Below are 21885 nucleotides of genomic sequence, written 5' to 3' on the forward strand. Positions count from 1 at the left end.
AGCCTTGAAATCACACCACTGACAGAGGGGAGGAGAGACAGGCATATCAGATTATGCCCAAAGACCTTCACTGCTCTCTACAGGGGCACAAAATACTCACTTCAGAGAAAAACATGCTTTTCAGAAAATAATGAACTCACGTATGAGTATTTCCACAAAAAGGCATCTAATTCATTAATTTATTCAAGTTAAACACAACAGTGATAAAAGTTTCAGCTGGCATTAAATATGTCCTTGAGTTAACTAGTAATCTTTAACTGTGAGCCCATCTTAATGAATCACTGTGAAGCAAGTTCTTTCTTTCTTTCTTTTTTTTTTCGGTACAAAGTAGCCAAAATACAAAAAGGCAAGAAAAACAAAATTCAGCCTTTCCACCATAAAAAAATCTGAGAAATTAGAGAACAATGTTCAAAAACGTGTTTTTTTATACTAATGAAAGAAAAAGTGGGGCGAATATTATGAATCCTTACATTGTTTTTAATGCATGTGTGTTTGAAGAACAGTAAAAAGTAAAAGCGCTCAATGCAGCAAAAGTCACTGTGAATCTATTGCAATAACACACTCTATCATTATAATCACTGAATGCATATGCATTAAAACAGTAGTATTTTTAATGTTGTACTATGTTGCATGGATTCATGTATTTTATTTTATCATTTGAGAATTTTTACAAATGCAAAGTACACAAGAACATATTATGGCAATGCATGCGTAAGCTTCAAGTTCATTGAATTTGTGCTTAAGTATAGCTCAGTCAGGACTATATTTATTGACAATCACAAAAATTATATTTGGGAAAACAAAGCAGGCATTTATTAGAGGTTGGAATCACCAAACATCCCACGATACGATATTATTGCGATTTTTTAAAATATTTTGCGATATTCAGATTCTGTACATAAAGTTAAACTTTATCAATATTCATTTTATCTAATATCAAAGTCTCACACTCAGTCTTTCTCTCATTTCAGTTTTATTGTTGACAAACTGAACGGTTTGTATCACAGTCTAGTCCAACTTAACTGAATGCAACAATCTGGTACAATTATAGCTATTCTGAACTATGCAATTTATGAAAACTATGCAGCCCCTTCAGCAACTGAAGAATTTGAAAGTAAATTAAAACAAAATATAATTTTACAGTAAATAAAAAAGTTTTAAACTTAATTAAAATAAAACATGTCTTAAATTAAAATAAGTAAACTGTCATGTTTATTGCTGCCAAAAAAAAGTTAAACACATTTGGACAGTGAAGGAATGTCAGGATTCTTGTTCAGAAAAAGGATCAACATGCTCTGAAGTCAGAGCACAAAAACCTTTTTGTAACAAAATATCGATTTCTGCTGTCCCTGTATTGATACATTATTAGCAAACAAAATATCACAATACTACACAGTATTGATTTTTTTCCTCCACCCCTAGCATTTATGATATTCGGCTGGGTGGAGGTGGGTTGCAAAGTGGTTTGCTCAAATACTGCATCCTGTATGAGATTAGCTGGTTGGGAGTGTAGACTTTACCGGCTGACCCGTCACCTGATGTGGTGTTGCACTGAGCTGGTGTCCAGTCGATCTCCTGGGACTGAGGCTGAGTTTGGCTTCATGGTCTTTTGTTATATGCCACTATATTCCTTTTATTAGATACTATATTTTATTCTTTACAAAAATCATGGTTTTTGGCAGTTGGAATTGCTAAAAATCAATGTAACATCTAACTGCATGTCTTTGGGAGTATCCTTAAAAAGATGAGCCAATTTTATTTGTACCCAGTAACAGTTGCAGCATTTTAATCATTTTGTTTAGTCACAGTCACCAACAGTGTTGGTCAAGTTACTTGAAAAAAGTAATCAGTAATTAATTACTGATTACTTCCCCAAAAAAGTAATCCCGTTACTTTACTGATTACTTATTTTCAAAAGTAATTAATTACTTAGTACTTAGTTACTTTTTAAAAACATGATTTACAACCTGAATAGGTGATAAAGCGATAGATCTTTCAGCCCAATTCTACTTTTTCTACATAATCCATCATACAAAATGTAATCAAATGGAAAAGTCTCTTTTTAAAACTTGTTTTGTTAGTTTTAATCTTTTAACTTTATGCATCAAGCAAAATTTTAATTATATGCACCATTCTCTGACTTGAAGAAATAATTTCAACATTTAAACCTATTTTCTGCACATTCCAGCACATTAAAAAAAAATAAAAATAAAATAAAATATATATATATACATATTATATATATATATACATATATATATATATATATATATATACATATATATATATATATACATATACATATATATATATATACATATATATATATATATATATACATATATATATATATATATATATATTTTTTTTTTTTAAATTTATTTATTTTTTTGTGTTTACACTCACTCTTTCAGATGCAAGTAAAACACAGCAGAAAATAAATAAAGTCAAAGACTAGCGGTCCTTTTGCTCTATTTTCACCTGTAAAGCAGGAGTAGAGTAGGCGGAGGTTTATCCTGGTGCAGGTGTGCCGCAGCGGTCAGTGGAAGGATACCGCAGTTTCTCTGTGAGTTTCTCATTACGTCGTAGCTACTCGGTGCTTGCTTGGAAGTTTAGGGGGTTTTTTCGCTGTAAAAAGAAGTTTTCTTCCCACGCACAGCGGACACTAATGTTTTTGTCACTTTTTACGGAATCAAACTCAAAGTAAGGTCAGTACTTCCACGCTTTAAACGCTGCACGCTCATACTCTCTCCCGCACTCGATATATTATCCATTGTTGATCTGCACACAGCTGTTGTCACGAACATCACACTCGCTTACGTCACTGTCATGAGACATTCTCGCAAGAAAATCACGGTTTTAGTAACGCAGTAACGCAGCGTTCCTACGGGAAAGTAACGGTAATCTAATTACCGTTTTTGCAATAGTAATCCCTTACTTTACTCGTTACTTGAAAAAAGTAATCGGATTACAGTAACGCGTTACAAGTAACGCGTTACTGCCCATCTCTGGTCACCAACACGGATAAAAATATAGCACGGGGTAGAATAATGCACTCTGTGTGTCTCTGTGTCAAGTCAAATGATTTAAAAGCAACAAATGTTGACCAAATCGCTGCAAAAAATCACAAGGCAGATTTTTAATACAGTCTTTAATACTTGAACATAACTTCAGGGTAAGAAAATAGCAAGATGACAAAATGGTGCGAGGAATATCCTGAGGATTCTGTAACAAAAATGATTAAACTAAACTACCAGTGTGGTTCTTGAACTATCAGTATGTTGAAAACTGGAGAGCAAGCATTCTAGGAAACAGCAACAAGTAACAGACAAGCGATTGAAAACTCTTGTTTTTGCATTCCCAAGACTTAAAGACAGCAGAATGTAACAGGTAGCCTCCTTCGTGCAGGTTACTGTGCCAGCTCTGATGATTCCCTGCTGTAATCTTCATCTACACTCCGGTCCACATTTAAGGTAACATCCTCCGAGGCGTCATGGTCCACATCGGCCCGGTGAGGCAGGGCTCTGGTTCTGTACTGCTGCACAACTGGTTCTGCAACACAGATGTTAAATTAAAAAAGATTTATGTGAACCAGTCGTAATCTCATGATGTAATTGTGTGATAATGTGAAAGCAAATTATCTTACTAAGCCTGGAATGTCAAATCATTTTACTCCAATTTTGGACTCGAGTTTCCATCACTGTAAAGAAGTTAAACTACACATTCAGTCTCTGAGACAAAGAAACACAATTTTGACATTATGTCTCAGTTTTTCTATGTGATAAAGAAACGGTGCAGTAATAAATGAAAGAAATCTGTCAGCATGACTCTGGGCCTAATTTGTAAGAAGAAAATGTGTAAAATTACACAAATCTATAGTTTAATTACTCTGGTGTATTGTGAATGGCCATGACGAGATCGTTATCAATAGAAAACGCTGTAAAACTTGTAAAATTGTTGTGAAAATGCAGTCAAAAGTCCTAATTCACATTTTCCAAAGCCACCCTTCGGGCTGGATTCAGGAGCCTCATGTTTGACACCCCTCGTCTAAACAATAGATTCTTCCTGCATTAATAAATCTGTGCATTGTATTTTGAAATTGAACTGATATAACTCATGTCTTAAAAAAAGTTTTGGGTAACACCTGATAATAATCACTAATAAAAGCTTGACTCACTGCAGCTTATTTTCCAGTATATACCAAGGAGGATAATAACCTTCACAGTTATCAAGAAACGCCAGCAAAACGTGTTTGTTTGAGATGATCTGCACGTTTCCTGAAAACTGCGCCTGTGTGCACAGAAAATAAAAAAGGACTAGAGATGTTTTTTGTTTGTTTTTTTACATTTGCAAATATTAAAGCAATTTAAATGGCAAATGCCGAATCAGAAATGGTATTTAGTAACAGCAACTTTTTTTAAACTGCTTTACCTTCAGTACCCATAAAATATCACTAGAGGGCGCTCTGTACCCACACATTTGCACAGCCGCCTCAGTCAGGAGGTCTGAACCAAAACTTGTGTCTAGAATAAAAGTTCGATTCGCTGATCACGTGAATCCTTTCCATGCTTCCTGTTGAGGGCGATGGTTGATGATGGGTTAACTAAAAATCACATTTTAGGTACTCTCTATACTCAGCATGTGAAAATGTATATATATAAAACACAAAGCAGCACAAAGAGAAGCATGAAAACCTCAAATGCTTAACATTTTAAAGTCAAAAGCTATCACTGCAGGTTACTCATCACCCTCTTTTAATATCAAATCAGTTAAATATTGTGAAATGAATCTAAAAATAATCTTTGGGGGAAACAGGGAGGCTATGAGGCCATAACAGTGGTGTGCTGTTGCATCATGTGATGTTTATCTCTGCCCAGCGCCTGTTGTGTCAACCACCCAGACAGCCTGGTAAAAGAGAAAGCCCTGAACCCTGTCTAATTATCTTAATGTAATTAATGGATTTGTGGTTGAAAGACAAATAGCCATGACCTTTTTTTTGGTAAAATATACACCCGCCCCTTATTTTGTTAGGTCAGCTGCACATCAACACAAATATCTAATCACTAAATGCATTTAGGCATATGGACATGATCAAGACAACCTGCTGAAGCACAAACCGAGCGTCAGAATGGGGAAGAGAGGTGATTCAAGTGAGTCTGAATGTGGCACAGCTGGTGATTCCAGACTGGCTGGTCTGAGTATTTCACAAACTGCTGACCTACTGGGATTTTCTGACATAATCATCTGTAGGGTTTACACTTAAAGTAAAAATCCAGCGAGTGGGAGTTCTCTCAGCTAAAATGATGTATTGATGATAGCTCAAATAACCACTTGTTACAACCAAGGCATGCAGAAGAGCACTTCTGAACACAAACTTTGAAGCAGATGGGCTGCAGCAGCAGAAGACCACACTGGGTACCTCTCCTGTACCTAACTAAGAAAAGGAAACTGAGGCTATAATTAACACAAGCTCACCAAATCTGGACAATACAAGATTGTAATAAAAGAAAAACTTTCACCGGTCTGATGAGTATCGATTTCTGCTGCAACCTTTGGCTGTTTGCATCAGAATTTGGCATAAAAATGTGGAAACATCGATCCACCTGCCAACTGTATCAACAGTTCACGTTGGTGGTGGTGTAATAGTGCGAGGGACCCTTGGTACCAACTGACTGATGTTCAAACTCCACAGCCTACCCGAGTGTGACCATCTTCTGATGAGGACGTCCAACAATAACATGTCAGAAGCTTAAATGAGCTCAAACTGGTTTGTTGAACATGACAAATCAAACTGGTATCAAACTGGCCTCAACAGCCGCCAGATCCAATAGTAGTCTGGCTTCAGTTCCAACTCATCATTAAATAAACAACAAGCTTCAAGAAGTGATGATAAATCACAGAAAATATATTTAATATAAAATAAAATATAAATAAAAAATAAAAAATAAAAAATAAAAAAATAAAAAATAAAAAAAAATAAAATTTTAGAGGCTAAAACCTGAAAATGTGACTGATCAGTTTTTACTTCTTGCTTCATGTGCATCGTTGAAAACCGTCAAACATTCAAACATTTAAAAGACAAGAAGGCGCTTATTTTGCAACGTACTGTAATACCTCCAGCCACACGTTAGCGTTCATTTAGCTTGCTTTCCTGACCACACCTGCCACCTACATTCATCACGAGTCATTTCATTTAATCAAAGTCTTTGAAACGGGGCGGAGCTTCTACTTTCTCAGAACTGGGAAGATGAGGTTCAGTTGGGAAAAAGCAACAGCAAAGCAACACCATGGTCTCACAGGTACTGGGTGTGGTGGCGGTTAACCCGGCAGACATGCAAAGACAACTAACAGGTTTAGACAGAGAGCTGATGAAAAACAGAACAGATCAGAAAAAAAATTACAAAATGTTTTCAACAAAAATAAAAGGTCATAACAGATCTGAATCCCAATTCAAAGGGTTTATTTTTCAAAAAACAAAACAAAAAACAAAACACTGAGAAGCGAGACAGTGAGAGAGGTGAAGGTGGAACCACACACACAGGTGGAACTACCTGTTTCTCAGCTTCTGTTGTCATGAGGGGCAGCCTGCCAAGGGACTCTGTCTCTGTGCACAGTAGAGTCATTAAACATGGAAAGCTCGACTAAATGACCAGCATATACTGTATGGGATGAATGCACATGTCTCTTCTCAGAGGACGCATTACATCAAGACTCGTGGATTTGATTCTGAAAACTGATATGTTGCACCCACATACTAGTAGTAATGCCAAAGGTCTAATGCTCTTTAACAGCAGCTCACAGGAAACCCTCAGAGCTCTGCAGGCTGTGAACTCAGTCAGAAACTGAAAGCCATTTCTGTATCATTTTTGGAACAGCTTGCACTCAGATATTTAGTTTTTTCAGAGTATTTCTCGGAAAATACCGAGACAAATAAGACAAAAACAAAGGAGGGAATTCATGAAACAATATCATCTGTTACACAGCTTTAAAAAGTAGTTCAGTTATCTCGGCCCTACAAGAAGACTGTTTGAAAAAAGTAATACTGTGTTTGACAAATTCATGAAACAGATAACATATAAAGCTGAGCAGTCTTTTGGGAATGTGTTCATCAGCCTGCTTTCTGAAACTGTTGTTTCTCACATTTTAAGCGGTGACGCCAGCGTTAAATGTCTTACTGCCATTCTAAATGCCACTGACACAGCTTTGTCGGGCCCATAACACCACCGGTGGATAAGCTCAACACTTGGAGTTGGCAAATACCATTCATTCATTAATTCATTCACTCATTCCACTCCTGACCAGCGAGCAGCTCCACTGCAGCAGCTCAATATTTAATGCCTTGCTCAGGAACTCCTGAGCAGCACGGACAGACCGGCCACTGTCACTGTTCTTTATTTCTTAATTAACAAAGAAAAAACACATTAAAGACAAAAAAAAAGCAAAGCACCAACCAAAAGTTGTCAAAACATCTGGCAGATCCTCAACATCTGTCCTCTTTTGGTTATGAAGGTCTGCAGAAAAATGCAACAAGATCTGTATCATACTTTCATGAGTAATTATTACCTTTATAGGTTTTACTTTTTAACTTTATGTCCTGAGTCTGATGTCTCGGTGTTTTGTGTTTGTTTATATTATCTTTTGTTCTCGTTTATTCTGGTTATATCTTTTGTTAAGATTTGCTGTTTGGTAGGTTTCGGTTCTGTACTCGCTCTGTTCCTGTTCTGTCAGTTCTGAGTCTGTGTCTGCATATGTGTTGAGTTTCCTGTTTTACTTTGAAGGTCTGTGTGTTAGTGTTTTCAGTTTTGTGTGCTCCTCCTTCTCGTCTGTGTAATCAGTGTCAGCCCTGTCTCCCAGCTGTTTCCTCTCTGTCCTGTTCACTTCTTGTATTTAGTGTCTGCGTCTCTCCCTGCTCGTTGTCGTGTCATTCCCCACTGTGTGTTTTGTCTGCCCGCCTGTTTGCTTGTTTAGTTCAGTTACTTTGCCAGTTTTCTGTTTTGCCTGCTGTCGAGCAGTAAAGCTGAGTAGTTTTAAGTTCACTTTTGTCTCCACAAGTTTGCTCTTGGGTCCACAATTCCTGCCTTCACACAGTCATGAAACTTTATTCCAGTTACATTTGGAACACCATAGTTAGAAAATAATTAATGTCTCCAATTTGATATTTGTATTTGGGGACATGGCTCTACTCTTGGCCTGAGACGTCAGAGAGCAGGGCAACAGGACTCGAGCACCGAACAGAGGAGAAATATAACAACATATAGTTTATATATAGTTTGATGTGTAATGAAAGGGTGGGAGATGGCACTGAGCTCATCAGCTGATCTGCTTGGAGTGCTGCCGACCGATCTGACCTGCCAGACTTGGATTTAATGAAAGGTCATTTTTAAGTGCAGCCATCATCAACTCAAGTGTGCAGGCATAAAAGAATATGAGGGAACGTGTGATATATATTGTTTTAAAAGTAAAGGTTTGTTTATTCTTGTTGGCCAGCATTTTTCAGAGGCTCATACTCACTAGGATACGGTAGATCAGGGGTGGGCAACTCCAGGCCTCGAGGGCCGGTGTCCTTGAACCAACACAGCTGATTTAAATGGCTAAATTAGCTCCTCAACATGTCCTGAAGTTCTCCAGGGGGCTGGTAACGAACTAATCATGGCTATATCCCAATTCAGGGTCTGCAGCCTTAAAGTACGCAGCCTCAACGATCCCTTGAGGATCGTTGAGGCTACTTAAAGACCGCTAAGGCCGGAAGTGCGAGGCTTGTGAAATGGGACGGTCTAAACTCTGTTGCGCTGCCCAGGTTGCCTAGCAACCATGATACTAACAGCTGGAAACGTTTCATACAGCTTTGTTTGACAGAAATGAAGGAGAAAATCTTTTGTTCATTTGCTTGTTTGCTTCTACATGAGCTTTGATCATTCTCTGTAAGATTAAGCTCAGCTATTGAACGGCGTATATTTTAAAGTAAAGACTTTAAAACCAAGTTAGTACAAACGTCACTAATGTCACATAACTTTGCCGACATGTGGCCAACAGTAATGTTTTAATGTTCTTCGTTATTAAACATTTGCACATAAATAAGTGACATAATATTCAGTACTTACTTAAAGTTTACTCTTCGGGCGCCCCTCATCCGCTGTTTTTTTCCAGCAAAATTATCCACACCCACCACCGCGCTATGCATTCTGGGATATGTTGGGCCACAAAGTCTACACCGCCACGTCCTTAAAATTCAGGGAAATGAAGGACGCATTTGAGGGCCGCATTTCGAGCAGCCTCTGAATTGGGACAGCCTTCGTCGCGTCGCGGTGACGTAATCGGCCTTAAAATGCGGCCTTTAAGGCTGCAGACCCTGAATTGGGATACAGCCCATGTGATTCAGAGATCTAAAACCTGCAGGACACCGGCCCTCGGGGCCTGGAATTGCCCACCCCTGCGGTAGATGAAGATAATTACACAACATTTAAAGTATTAAATTAAACAAAGCTCCACAAATTTTGTAAAGACAACAGATTATTGGGCTGGATTACAATCATTGGTATTACTATTTACTAATAGACTCATATTACTGAATGAAGAAAAAATCATATTCACAGACAATAAATACCAAGTCCTACTTATGAATCATTTTTATTTTTTATTAATTAATGACTTGGATATTTTTGAATACATGATTAATTATTAGGTCTGGTGTCGTGCTTGATGAAATATGCAGCATACAAGACAGATTTTTAACACCTGGCACCTGCAACATGTTAGTCTGCACATGTAAGTGGAGTGGCCTCCAGTGGCAACACGTTCTCACTCCCAAAGCGTAACATTTTACGCTAGGTGACAAATCGTCAACATATTACGTTTTCGGCTACCCACCACGTTCCTGAATGACGACCTCGGAAAAAATGAGGAAATATGAGAACCGTATGGACTCAATCTAAACATGTTCGCTCTTTTTCTTCAAATCGCTTAGAAACACGCTATTTAACATCATTAATGTCTTGGTTAAGGTCAGGAAAAGGGTTATGGTTAGGGCTAGGGATAAGGTTAGGTTTAGGGCTGCAATACAGGGCTGGAACGTCTATTACCGCGGGAGCGTCATTGCACTGGATTTCAGCCATAACCCGCCGCGTACCATAAGAACGCCGAAGGTCTCCTTTCGAGTTCCTCAGGAACGCCGCGGGACGTGACAAAACGTCGGCATGTTACACCTCGGGAGTGAGAACGGGCTCCCAGTGGGACAGAGTTCATAACATCTTTTACTTTTACAGGGAAATAAGATGGGACCCACTGAAATGGTCTGCGGGCTGGCTACATTTAACCCATGACTAATCCACTAAACCCATATCGCTAGACTTTTGGTATGTTAGTAGTTACTCAGTGGTGGGAAACACACGTGCAGTGGGGTACCTGTAATGCTGATGAATGTCAGTGTAGCCCTGAAACCCCTATGAGTGATGCTGCTGTCCGACGTAAACCGAAGCACCATGGTGCTGTGGTAGGAAAGGACAGGAGGAGGGATGCTGCCGCCACACAGCAAGGCTAAACAAAGGAATGCAACAAGATATTGAGTGATCCAGGTATAAAAAGATGAATTCTGATTTGATGTATCCATCCTACCAATCTCCTCTGTTCCTTCAACATCTCCCAGGACAGTGAGGGAATCATACAAGCATCTCTCCGACTCCTCCAGGTCAAAATCAGTAAACTCCAGCTGAAAATATAGAAATCAACCAGCTTTTAATCACACATGTTCTAATAATACCTTAAGGAGAATACCAGGTGGGTAAGTTGTGCAGCTCACCTTAACCACATGACCCAGAGGAGCATGGATTACCCAGTGGAGGACACAGTCATTACTGTAGGCTTGTGGGTGATTTGGACTGTGTATAGAAGCCTTATCTTCAACCAGAACAAGTGTTCCACATCCTGAGTGTGCACACACACACACACATAAACATTAGCTTACATTAGACAGTTCAGTTTAAAACATTTAAAAACACTCATCTGCACACATGCACATCATTAGCCGCTGTTTTTAAAGCTAGAGCGTGTGTGTGTTTTTTAGAGTCCTCAGTTAGCTTGTTGTTGTCTCAAGCAGCATCCACCTGCATAATTTGCTGTTTGTTACAAGAACCACAACCCACAGACACAGCAGAAGCTAAAATTGTGTACAAGCTGAGTACGCAGCGCGTGCATCACTCTGCCAGCTGTATAGTGTAGAATCTGGATTGCATAATGCGCTCGTGTATGTTTGCAGTGTGTGTTGTATTTCCCACCAGGATGAGAGTGTCCTTTGACCGCATGGTGCCTAATTACAAAGCCACTTCCTGCTCTGCTAATATCAGAGGAAAAGAGAAGTGTGGCATTGTGGGAATTATTTAGAAGAACTGGGCCGGGCAGCACACTTCCACAGAATATCCCTGAAACACAGAGGCACATGAAGACGTTTAGATATTTACACACACTTTTCTTTTTTTACTTGCAAATGTGTAAAGCTGAGAGTTTCATGTTTGTGCTTTTAGAAATAAAAAAAGGGGGTATCATATGTATTCCATGAACAAGATTCTCTCGTTGTCAGTGTGTGCAGTCGGGGTGTCATTCAGTGTTTTGCAAAGACTAAACCTGTGCTTACCAGCAACATTTGGCTGCATGGTCATCAAAAAAATCCTACAGCCCTATTCATCAGTTCATGTGCAAGTTAAAGAATTAGATACACCGTCAAAGCTGTGGGAAGCTTCATGTTTTCAGCCAAGCTGTTTACGATAAGATATATTATGTAGGCCAACCACATCCTGACCCCAGCACAGTTTTAACACATAGCCAAGACACAGAAAAACTGCTACCTCTTACAGCCATTTGTAAATTATTTGAACTGGCAATAGGAACATACCCTGTATATAAAAGATGGGCATAGCCTCCACAATGCCACTCACTGGGTTGTGGGCTCTGTTTGAAGCCTCATAGTGGTTTAACAACCATATTCACTTCTTTTTAAGCCACGAGTGACCACATTTGAAGCGGGGAGGGTGGAGTGCTGAGTTATCAGCTCCTACTGGCAATGGGTGCAACATCCACATCTGCTACTTAGTACTTGTAACAGGCTAACTTACCAGAACAGACGCACGATTTTCTTAGGTCCGTGCCAAATAGCAGGTCATGTTATTTGGAAGATAATTTAAAAAAAAAAAAATCCAATAAGTGAGTTAGTGAAACTGAGGCCCAGCAGAGAGCCATGAGCTACAGCTGCATGTGTCATCACATGTCACTCAGTGTGGCTACTAGGGATGCAACGATACCAATTTTTTCAAACCGATACGATACCGATACTTGGATCTGAGTACTTGCCGATACAGAGTACAAAAACCGATACTTCTACCACACACACACACAAATACAATGAATTGGAAGACAGGTTTTATTATATTCTCTGCCGATAAAAATTAAAATCTTATTAAAAATGACCACAAAAAAATTTCAAGTGAAAAATAAGCACTTCTGTTAAATTATTGCAGAGTCTCCACATTGTAATTTAACAAAATATCACTGAACTATTGGCACCGTCTCGAGCTTTCAGAATAATAAATAGACACTTCTGTTTGGAATAAAATAAATACAAATTAGGTTTGAGAATAAAATAAACTTTTAAATTGTTGCAGAGTGTCCATATTGTAAACAAACAAACAAAATAACAAAAGTATTTGGCATTGACGAACAAACTTCTCATCTGCCCGTGGATCATCAGTCCACTGTGCCGTTAAACCAAGGACTGACATCGCGCACACACTGCTTGTCTTTACCTCTTCAGAAAGTTTTGGCACCATTATCTCCCTGATGTGTGGGCAGTTGGGAATTTCATATCGCAGCTCGAGTATGCTGAGAAGACGGTGCAATCCTATGTTTTCCACGGCCGGCATTGGCTGGTCATCCAGAGCGATAAAATGAGTCAGAGCCTCTGTTATTTTAACTGCCCGTGGATTTTCTCTTGACATTTTTCATCCCTTTTCCAAAACCTGAGTTAAAGTTGGCTGTTCCACACTGCTGACATTTTGTTTAGCCTAGCTACAGCAGCCTCCAGTTTCTCTTTTTTATCTGGAGCCGCCAGTCTCACTCGTCTAACCCTGTGCCTGTTTAGCGTGGGATGTCCCCCTAGTGGCCAATCTAAAAAACTACAACAGAAATGACAAGCCACCCTCTGACTAATGAAATAAGTTAGTATCGGTTCATGGTATCGGTTAACTTTTACGAGTATGAGTACACACACATTTTACAGTATCGGCCCCGATACCCGATACCAGTATCGGTATCGGTGCATCCCTAGTGGCTACGCTTCTCATTTTAAGTCTCACCTGCATCCAAACAGATGAGGTGTAAAAACAGAGTTGTTACAAAAGGGGAAACCACATAATTTTTTTCACCAACATGTTTTCTAAAGGTATTTTAACATCGGGGTTTGAGGTTGCCATCGTGGGCACTTCTGCATGAAGCCCAGACATGTCATAAATATTACTTCTCATTTCGAAGAAGTGATATATAAGAATGTATTTTTAGAAATGTTTCACACGTCCTTTAACACAGCCGTCCCCAGAGGTCCAGGCTGGCTCTGATGCATCTTTAGTACAGTATAAGCTGGTATATTGGATTCCTTTCCCTTACAGTATCTGAATTCTTTCACCCATAAAAGATGACATTTCACAACTCCTCCAATCGGGCTCCAAGTGGGAAAGAGTTAGGAGAGTCATTACTTCATGTCCCCCATGGTTGCTCGTATTAAATGAATGAAGGTGAACTGAACAGAAGCTCAATAACTGGCTTTTTCTTTTTCAGTTGCACATATATTGATATTTTTCATTACATTACTACAATAGACTACATATTATGATAGTATTGTGAGACTCTGTGATTCCCACAACATACAAAGCAGTTGTTATTGTTGAGGTTAGTCAGGAAATGATTGTGAGTCAGTGCACTGTAAGCTGAAATGAAGGTGTTTGAAACTCACCAACAGGCCGATGGCTTCCTACTGAAACAGTGAGTCGATCATACCGACAGTACGAGTCGTTCTCCAAGTCAAAAAGATCGAACTCCAGCAGAATACTATAACCTGGAGGAACGCTGATGCTCCACAAACACAACCTGTGGGAAGGCATGAACAGTTTAACCAGTTAACTGTATTTTCCTTCTTTACATCCATATAATCCTGAGCTAAAAGTCAAATTTAGTTTTTTAGAATTTCTCATCCTCACAGAATTATAAGAAATATCGATTGGCAGTTATCTTATTAAGCATGGCGTTAGCTCAGGCAGCTTCTGGCACATCGGCTGATCTCAGTGACTGCTCATATCAGCACATCTGATTAATTTGCTTTAGGCTGCACATCTGCAAGCCACCTCATAACCCACCTCCACCCCAGCTTGTCCATTCAGTCTGCATCAAAATCAATAGATATCGCATCTGTTGCATGGACTGGTTGTTGCTCTCTCTGCCATCTTTTAAATTCATGCACATAAATGGCCTCAAATGTAAATCACTACAGATGGAAATGCAGTGTTCTCTTGACTACACCGATTCTGACTGAGCAGGCAGTTAGCACCGCCGCTTAGTTCTTCTCTGACGTGTCACTCACTGGTTGTTGTCATAGCGATCGCCATGGAGCCTGGGATTTTTGATTACCCCGTTAATGTCAGACACAGGTCCGTCTCTCACGCTGCAGAGTCCTGAGACGCACGCAAACATCAAAGAAGCATGAGCACATTATGAAATATAGATGAACAAGAGTTGGTGTAATGAGTGGAAAGACAACTCACTTGATGAAACCGTTGTCTGCTGCTGGTGCTCAGCTGAAAGAAGTAGAAAGATGAAAGAGAGAACATAAATATAAATGGAAGAACTTCATCTGTCATCAGAATATTTGTTTCTGGAGGAACTGTGGACAAAAACCCACAGAGTTAAACCGCAGATTAACGTAATCTAAAATGTTCTAATTAGTTAATTCACATCTATTCAATACAAAATGTTTTTTTCTCCTAATTTTCAGAATGACACTGCTGAGTTTAAACAATTCAAAAATGCCTACAGACTTCGTTTTTGTAACCTTTTCTTCTCATAAAAATAATAATAAAAATCTGTTCTAACCATGATGACAGCATCAGATTAAGTCCAGCATGCTTTGATAAAGCTCAGCCTCAAAAGTTGTCTTTGTTGGGATCTACAAAGTGGGCCCATATGGAGAAGCAACAGCTTTAAATGGTATTGTATCATGTTAAATATTAATAACAGCAGCAGCTGCTAAATGAACTGCAGACAGCAATCTGCTGCTCATGTTCGTGCATCACACACTGTGTGAAAGCTAACGTCATCATACAGGGATGACACATACAATATGCTATGCGTCTACTGTACAAAAGTCCTGAGGAAACCCTCATTTCTTCATATTCTGCTTGGAAAATGGGAATAATATGTTATTGTTTTCATAGATCCAACTACAGAAAGGCAAGAAATTAGACATTTTTGTGTATCAGATACATCTTAACTTTTGTTTATTGTTTATTTGAGTTATCTGTTGTGTTTAGACAGTGTTAAGTGGTTTTCTTCAGAGGAAAGAAGCACTGCTCTGATAATGGTCCGATACAAGGGCCGGAATGAAAATGAGTGACAAAGACGTCACTGTATAAAGGAAAATTTGGAAAGGCCTTCAGAGAGCCGGGACAGCTATCCGGTCGTTAAGTCTGACGTCACTAACCGTGTCTGGGCCTAAACTCTGCTGCAGGTCCATATATCAAACGATCACTATGGCATTACTGAGAGTTGAAAAACTGTCTAAAGTCTTTCATCTTTAATAAAATGATCAGCGTTCTGCTCTACCAGGTGTAACAATTGAGTTTAACATCCAGGCATCCATGAAAACGGAATTTATGACATTTAACGGAGTTAGAAGTTAGCAGGAAGTTAGCTCGCTAGCTTCTATCTAAATACAATATAGCATGTCCTGACTGCGGGGTTTTGGAAACAAATTAAAACGTACAGCTCTGTTATCACTTCCAACATAAATGAAGACAGAAAACTAAACAGCAGTGACGTTTGTAGGGTTACTGAAGTTTGGCTAGCTGGTATATAATGATGTGCTACGTGACCGCTAGCGACACAGCTATGTTAGCATAATATAAACAAGCTAACTTTTTTCCACTTGATAAAAGTTAACGTGAGTGTTCTCGGTGGTCAGGAACAAATGTAATCGCATGGCAGGATGCTGTAAAAGGACCAAACTTCAGCCAGGAGAACAACTGAGATAATCCATCCACAATACGAGGTTAGTCATTCATATACTGCCGCATGGGCTGGGCTGTAGTTACATCCTAAGGTTTTAAAAACTGAGCTTAAATAAATGATTAGCAGTAATGAAAGCCGAGGGAGGTCAACTAACTGTTTTAGGAGCTTTTTGAGATTAAATAGAAGAAAATACAAAACATTAAACATGTTAACAACACAAAAGCCATATTAAACGCAGACTACTTTAGGCCCGGAAGTAGGATTCGTCACGTCATCATTTAACGACCGGATTAAGACTGCTCTTTAAAAACAGTTACAAGTAAGTCTGGCTTCTTGGAAGCAAAGTATAAAGAAAGGAAAGGTGACTCAATGCTTTTTCACAGTACTCACAACACTTAGAAAGCTGGGCGATTAGTTAAAGGAATGTCAAAAAGACAAGTGTGTTTGTATATTACGTCATGAAGGTCTGTTTTTTAAGAACATATTTGAATCGATTGCTGATGAGGAAACAAAGAATCTTTACCTTCATCTCCTGATATTTCAATAAACAGACATTGTTTACATTCCTGTCTGTTACATCACATTTTGATGGTCAAGCAGCACTTTAAAGGTTAGGAAAACAGGTTTCTCACCACCTTGATGTGTGGGTGGAGGCATATTTACTGCAATATATTTCTACAAGCTTTAGCTACTTTTTAAGTTTGTCCCTGACTAAAATACAAAGTGACATTCAGATGTTATCAGATGGATCTCAGGGTGTAATAGCCACTTTGTACCAGCACTGTACTACCTCCATATATGGTTATCATGTGACACACCATGTGTATCACAGTCTTTAGAAGCAAATATGCTGTTTCAAAACCTACCCTCTCTCAATTTACGCTTGATCCAAGGCAGCAGCAGCCTGACGTCAGTGAAAATCCCCGGAGAACCTCGTTTGGAAGGGGGGCGGCTGCTGTTGTTTCCCCAGCTCCTACCACATCCTTTACCCCAGGAAGTCACGCCCAGCGCCACCCAGCGATGACCTTCTGACCCTGCTGGACACACCAAAGGACCTCCTGAGTCTCCCTGGACAGAGGATGAAGTCGTGGGTCAAGGGATGAGTCAATTATTTAAAGCTCAGTGGGATAGAATGACTGATTTACGGCACTGAATTGTGCTGTAAATAGAGCATCTGTGAGGATGAAAAGACTTTTAATACCTGACAGGCATCTCTCCCTCCTGTCTCTGGGCCGGCACACAGAACTGTCATGCTTGGCTGAGGCCGAACGAGTCTCTGGTTAAGAGTTTGGAGGACATATTTACATTTGGCTCGGTCAACCAAATCCAAATGCACCTCTCTCAGAACCATAGGAAGACGACCCCCTAAGAAACAGTTACATAGATTGGAATAGATTAAAAAGCTCCAGTCTAATTTAACAATATTTAAAAGTCGGAAAAACGACATACGTTCCTTTATCCTCCCCCATCCAGCCGTCATGCAAGCGGTCTGAGGAAGGATATTGTCATTAGGTAAAGGCAGACATATCGGCTGGACACGAGCTCCTGTTGAAAAAGTCACATCAGGTCAAATTAAAAACCACGGTGGCCCGAAAGTACAAAACACAACAGAAACACAACATTCCTTGTTTCTGTTTTCACATCATTGCATCATGCTTGAATGTTATTCTCAGCAGTGTCCTTGTGTGACTTTTATCATTGTTCAACCTGACAAAGAATCTGTAAGTTGTATTTGCTTGCATGTGAGCTATGTGTGTCCTGTGACGAGCTATGATGCTTCAAGCAAGCATGCAGGCTGCACACACATCACTGTGCTCTGAGGATCTGAAGGAACATCTTAGAGCCATTACATATTAAAACTGCACTGACCTTCAGTCTGCTGCTCCCTTCTTTGCAAAGGGTCGCCGCAGCAGATCTGCATATCTGATTGGTCGGTCTTCCTCACAACTCTTGAGGAATTTGTCTCAAACAACGAGTGGTCACATGTTAAGTGAATGTGTTAACCATGCACCATGTAGCCACACCATCCCAGCATTTCAAACTTAAAAATTCAGTGCAGTCAGAAAACTTCTAATGTAACAGAGACCTCCCACCTAGATTCAGATACCCGGTTTTTATGAAATAATCCAGAAGAAATTGTTTGTTTTTTTAAATTTGATAGAAAGGGTTGATACAAAAGATATAATTCTATTTTTAAAGCTGATTTGCTCCATTTGTAGCCACATAACATTTTCTCCTTTACCATATTGATGTCTTGAAACCAGATGTGACAGATGAGGTGTGGATATGAGAAAACAGGCAGATCGACTCAATTGCAAATCATCGGCAAATGAGCGGAACTGGACTGAAATTCACACAGTAGACTTGATTTTTTACTCAATATGACCCAAAATGCAGGTTTAAGGCACTTGTTGAGTTGAACACAGTGATCAGTATGACACGTTATTTGATTTTGAACCAATGCGAACAGAAAACTTGCCCATCTGGATGCGTTGGTTCAGCTCTATGAGAGCTATGTCATAGTTCATCGGCAGAGCAGGGTTGTACTTTTCATGGACTGAGACGGACTTGACCAGAAAGACTTGCTCCTCCTCATCGTGTACTCTCTGGTCAAACTCTCCAGCGAGGACTCTCACACCACTGAGAAACTCTCTAGAGAGAACATTCAAAGCGTATCATTTATTCCTGTTACATAAAATGTTCATTCAATTCTGCTCAATTATAAGTCGTGTCAGCGACATAACACTTTATACTTTGACAAAGATGTGAAGCAGTGTGCAGCAGTCATTATCCAGCAGTCACTCAAGATGGATCCTCCACAGAAATGAGAGCCCCTGTTCTGGAGGGAAACCTGAGGACAGACGATCCATAAGAAGATTAAGCAGAGCCGACAGCACAAGTCAGTTTGTCACTAAAAGAAAAGGCTGGTTTACCCTTTTCTTAGTTTGCTATGCCAGCCTTAAAAATGACACTTTTTTCATACAGACCCATGAATGCAGCATTCATGTAAAGTGCAGCAGATGTGTGAAGTTTAAATGTTTAAAATGATGAGCAAACAAAGTTGCAGTCTCTCATATTGCTGTGTACCACTGTGGTGGTGAATAAGGTTTTTATAGCAACCCTTTAAAGCCTGAAACACTAAATAATAACCAAAGAAATATATATTTTTTGAAAGTGAAGCATTTATTGACAATTAAAAAAATACAAGTTTCAATTCGTATTTTGTTTGCTACATACTTTATATTTTTGGGTGTCATTTATTTACATTTTTCTAGGGGAAAAACACACAGATGATTTAAAAGTTTTAAAAAATAAACTTTCAAAAGATTGTATGTGTCAAATATGATATACTAGGCATTAAAGGGGTTAAACTGAGCAATTGAGCAACGAAGCAATTTATCCACAAAATTCCATGGAGCTGTCCTTTTTGGTTCATAGTGTTAAAGGTTACTCCCATCTCTTTGTCATTGAGTGATCCTCAGGAAATACCAGCATGAGCAACCATGTCATGTTTGTGGAGGACAGAATACGTGGTGAGCCTGCATGGCCGGTGATAACCATCAGGGGTGAACAAGAAAGGAAAGTTCAACAATAACTTTAACTACTGATATGCATGTTTAAAGATAAGCAAAATAGCAGTCAGATCAGACAGGTAAGCTAAAGAAAAGAAAGAAAGAAAGAGAGAAACCTGAAAGAAGAACTAACTGACCAACCACGGGTGTGATCCGTACATGGCTTCAGTTCCTCCTACCACCCTCAGAGAGGAAACCGTCGGGTTCCACACTTGAGAAATTCCACATTTCGAACCTAACAGAAAGCATCAATACTTTTGAGACCACTGACAACATTTTCCCTCAGCTCTGTGTCATTTTAAGACATGAAAGGTTGTGTGTTCCTTTTTTCAGCACCCATCCTATTACTCACCTGTTTTAGCAGCAGGGATGCCAGTGTTTACCCAAAAATACAGAGAGAGCAGAGCGGCGGTGGTCCTCATCACTAACCCAAGCATGGAGAAAAGGTCTCATACTGGGCAGACAAAAAGGTTTATAAGGACTAGTGTGATGTGAGGGTATACTCACAAACAAACCTGTAAAGGCTGGCCGTGATGGTGATTGGTGAGTTCAAATGTCGCAGTAAAAATTAGTTGGAGAAAAGTGGTGAAAGTGTTTATCATCTCAAGGTCAGCTGCGGTGAGGTGTGCAGAGTGTTATTGGTGCCTCGAAAACAGGGCAGCAGCTGTAAAGCCTTCAAGGGGGAGAAACAGTCATAAAACACGCACAAAAGGACAGAGAGAGCACACTTACTGCCGCACAGCCTGTGTGAAAAGAAGTGCTGATGTAAAAGCAGACAGAGAGGAGAAAAAACGGGAAAAGCAGAGAAATAAAACGACAAAATCTTCCAAGTGTCAAAGCCGCAGCCTCTGTGAATGAGTCCTCTGAATCATCTGACATTCAAAAAAAATTTATATTTTTAAAATTTCACACAAAAATCTCATTTTCACAGATGTTTGCTTTATTGGATATTAGATTAACACCACTTACTGTATTGCTTGGTCAAAAAACGTGTTGTAAAAGCTTAAAAATAACAAGTCCTGATCGCATTTGTCACTTTGTGATAACAAAAGTGACAACAGGCAGTTGAAAAGTTCTTTTACTTACCAGAAAGCAGCACTGTGAGAAACAACTGTGAGAACGTTTCTCTTTTTCTTAACCTGTGCTACAAAAAATACCTCAACATGAGAGTTTCCTCTCCCAGTTACATTTGCAAATGACTGAGAAGTGCAGAGGAGTATTCTGCTCTGTGAGAGGTGGAAATTAGATACACACCGAGTGTCCCATATCAGTAAAGCAGCAGTATCAGTAGAGTATTCCCAAAAGGAAAGTGTACTGTAGATATTTTAAGAAATACATTGTTCCAACTAACGCTACTTTCCCGTAGGAACGCTGCGTTACTGCGTTACTAAAACCGTGATTTTTTTGCAAGAATGTCTCATGACAGTGACGTAAGCAAGTGCGACGTTCGTGACAACAGCTGTGTGCAGATCAACAATGGATCATATATCGAGTACGGAGAGAGTATGAGCGTGCAGCGTTTAAAGCGTGGAAGTACTGACCTTACTTTGAGTTTGATTCCATAAAAAGTGACAAAAACATTAGTGTCCGTTGTGCGTGGGAAGAAAACTTCTTTTTACAGCGAAAAAAACCCCTAAACTTCCAAGCAAGCACCGAGTAGCTACGACGTAATGGGAAACTCACAGAGAAACTCGCGGATTCTTCCACTGACCGCTGCGGCACACCTGCACCAGGGTAAACCTCCGCCTACCCCACTCCTGCTTTACAGGTGAAAATAGAGCAACAGGACCGCTAGTCTTTGACTTTATTTATTTTCTGCTGTGTTTTACTTGCATCTATTTGAAAGACTGAGTGTAAACACACACAAAAAAAATATTTTATGTGCTGGAATGTGCAGAAAATAGATTTAAATATTAAACAAATTTCTTCCAGTCAGAGAATGTTGCATATAATTAAATTTTTGCTTGATGCATAAAGTTAAAAGATTAAAACTAATAAAACAAGTTTTAAAAAGAGACTTTTCCAATTTATTACATTTTGTACGATGGATTTT

General features: G+C 39.3%; 1 protein-coding gene across 5 annotated transcripts; it reads right to left on the minus strand.

Annotated features, from left to right (window-relative positions):
* Positions 1-3136: 3136 nt before the first annotated feature.
* Positions 3137-21007, minus strand: ovch2 (ovochymase 2). Of its 5 annotated transcripts, none has more exons than XM_087844111.1 (18): positions 20919-21007; positions 20348-20505; positions 20185-20256; positions 19970-20067; positions 19014-19111; positions 18740-18912; positions 17710-17805; positions 17462-17625; positions 17127-17328; positions 14799-14831; positions 14618-14708; positions 13994-14127; positions 11271-11414; positions 10796-10920; positions 10612-10705; positions 10402-10533; positions 7452-7511; positions 3137-3552 (listed from the first exon to the last, which is right to left on the minus strand). In XM_087844111.1, the coding sequence occupies exons 3-18, from the start codon at positions 20252-20254 to the stop codon at positions 3410-3412; spliced, it is 1857 nt and encodes a 618-aa protein (XP_087700237.1). In that variant the 5' UTR covers positions 20255-20256; positions 20348-20505; positions 20919-21007; the 3' UTR covers positions 3137-3409. The 5 variants fall into 5 exon arrangements, with proteins under 5 accessions (XP_087700237.1, XP_087700238.1, XP_087700236.1 ...); XM_087844112.1 differs by having other exon boundaries at positions 20340-20505; XM_087844110.1 differs by lacking the exon at positions 20348-20505 and having other exon boundaries at positions 20185-20286.
* Between the last annotated feature and the right edge of the window lie 878 nt (positions 21008-21885).

This window comes from Neolamprologus brichardi, chromosome 7 (genome assembly GCF_056152115.1).
Source record: "Neolamprologus brichardi isolate AB-2024 chromosome 7, ASM5615211v1, whole genome shotgun sequence".
NCBI classification, from domain to species: domain Eukaryota; kingdom Metazoa; phylum Chordata; class Actinopteri; order Cichliformes; family Cichlidae; genus Neolamprologus; species Neolamprologus brichardi.

Bases quoted from the DNA above. Each gene is read 5' to 3' on its own strand.
- ovch2 (XM_087844110.1), bottom strand. From the start codon at position 20,269: ATGCTTGGGTTAGTGATGAGGACCACCGCCGCTCTGCTCTCTCTGTAT. The intron at 19,112-19,969 runs GTCAGTTAGTTC...GTCTGTCCTCAG, and splicing joins ACGGATCACACCCGTGGTTG to GTTTCCCTCCAGAACAGGGG. The intron at 11,415-13,993 runs GTGAGTTTCAAA...TCTGTGTTTCAG, and splicing joins AGGAAGCCATCGGCCTGTTG to GGATATTCTGTGGAAGTGTG.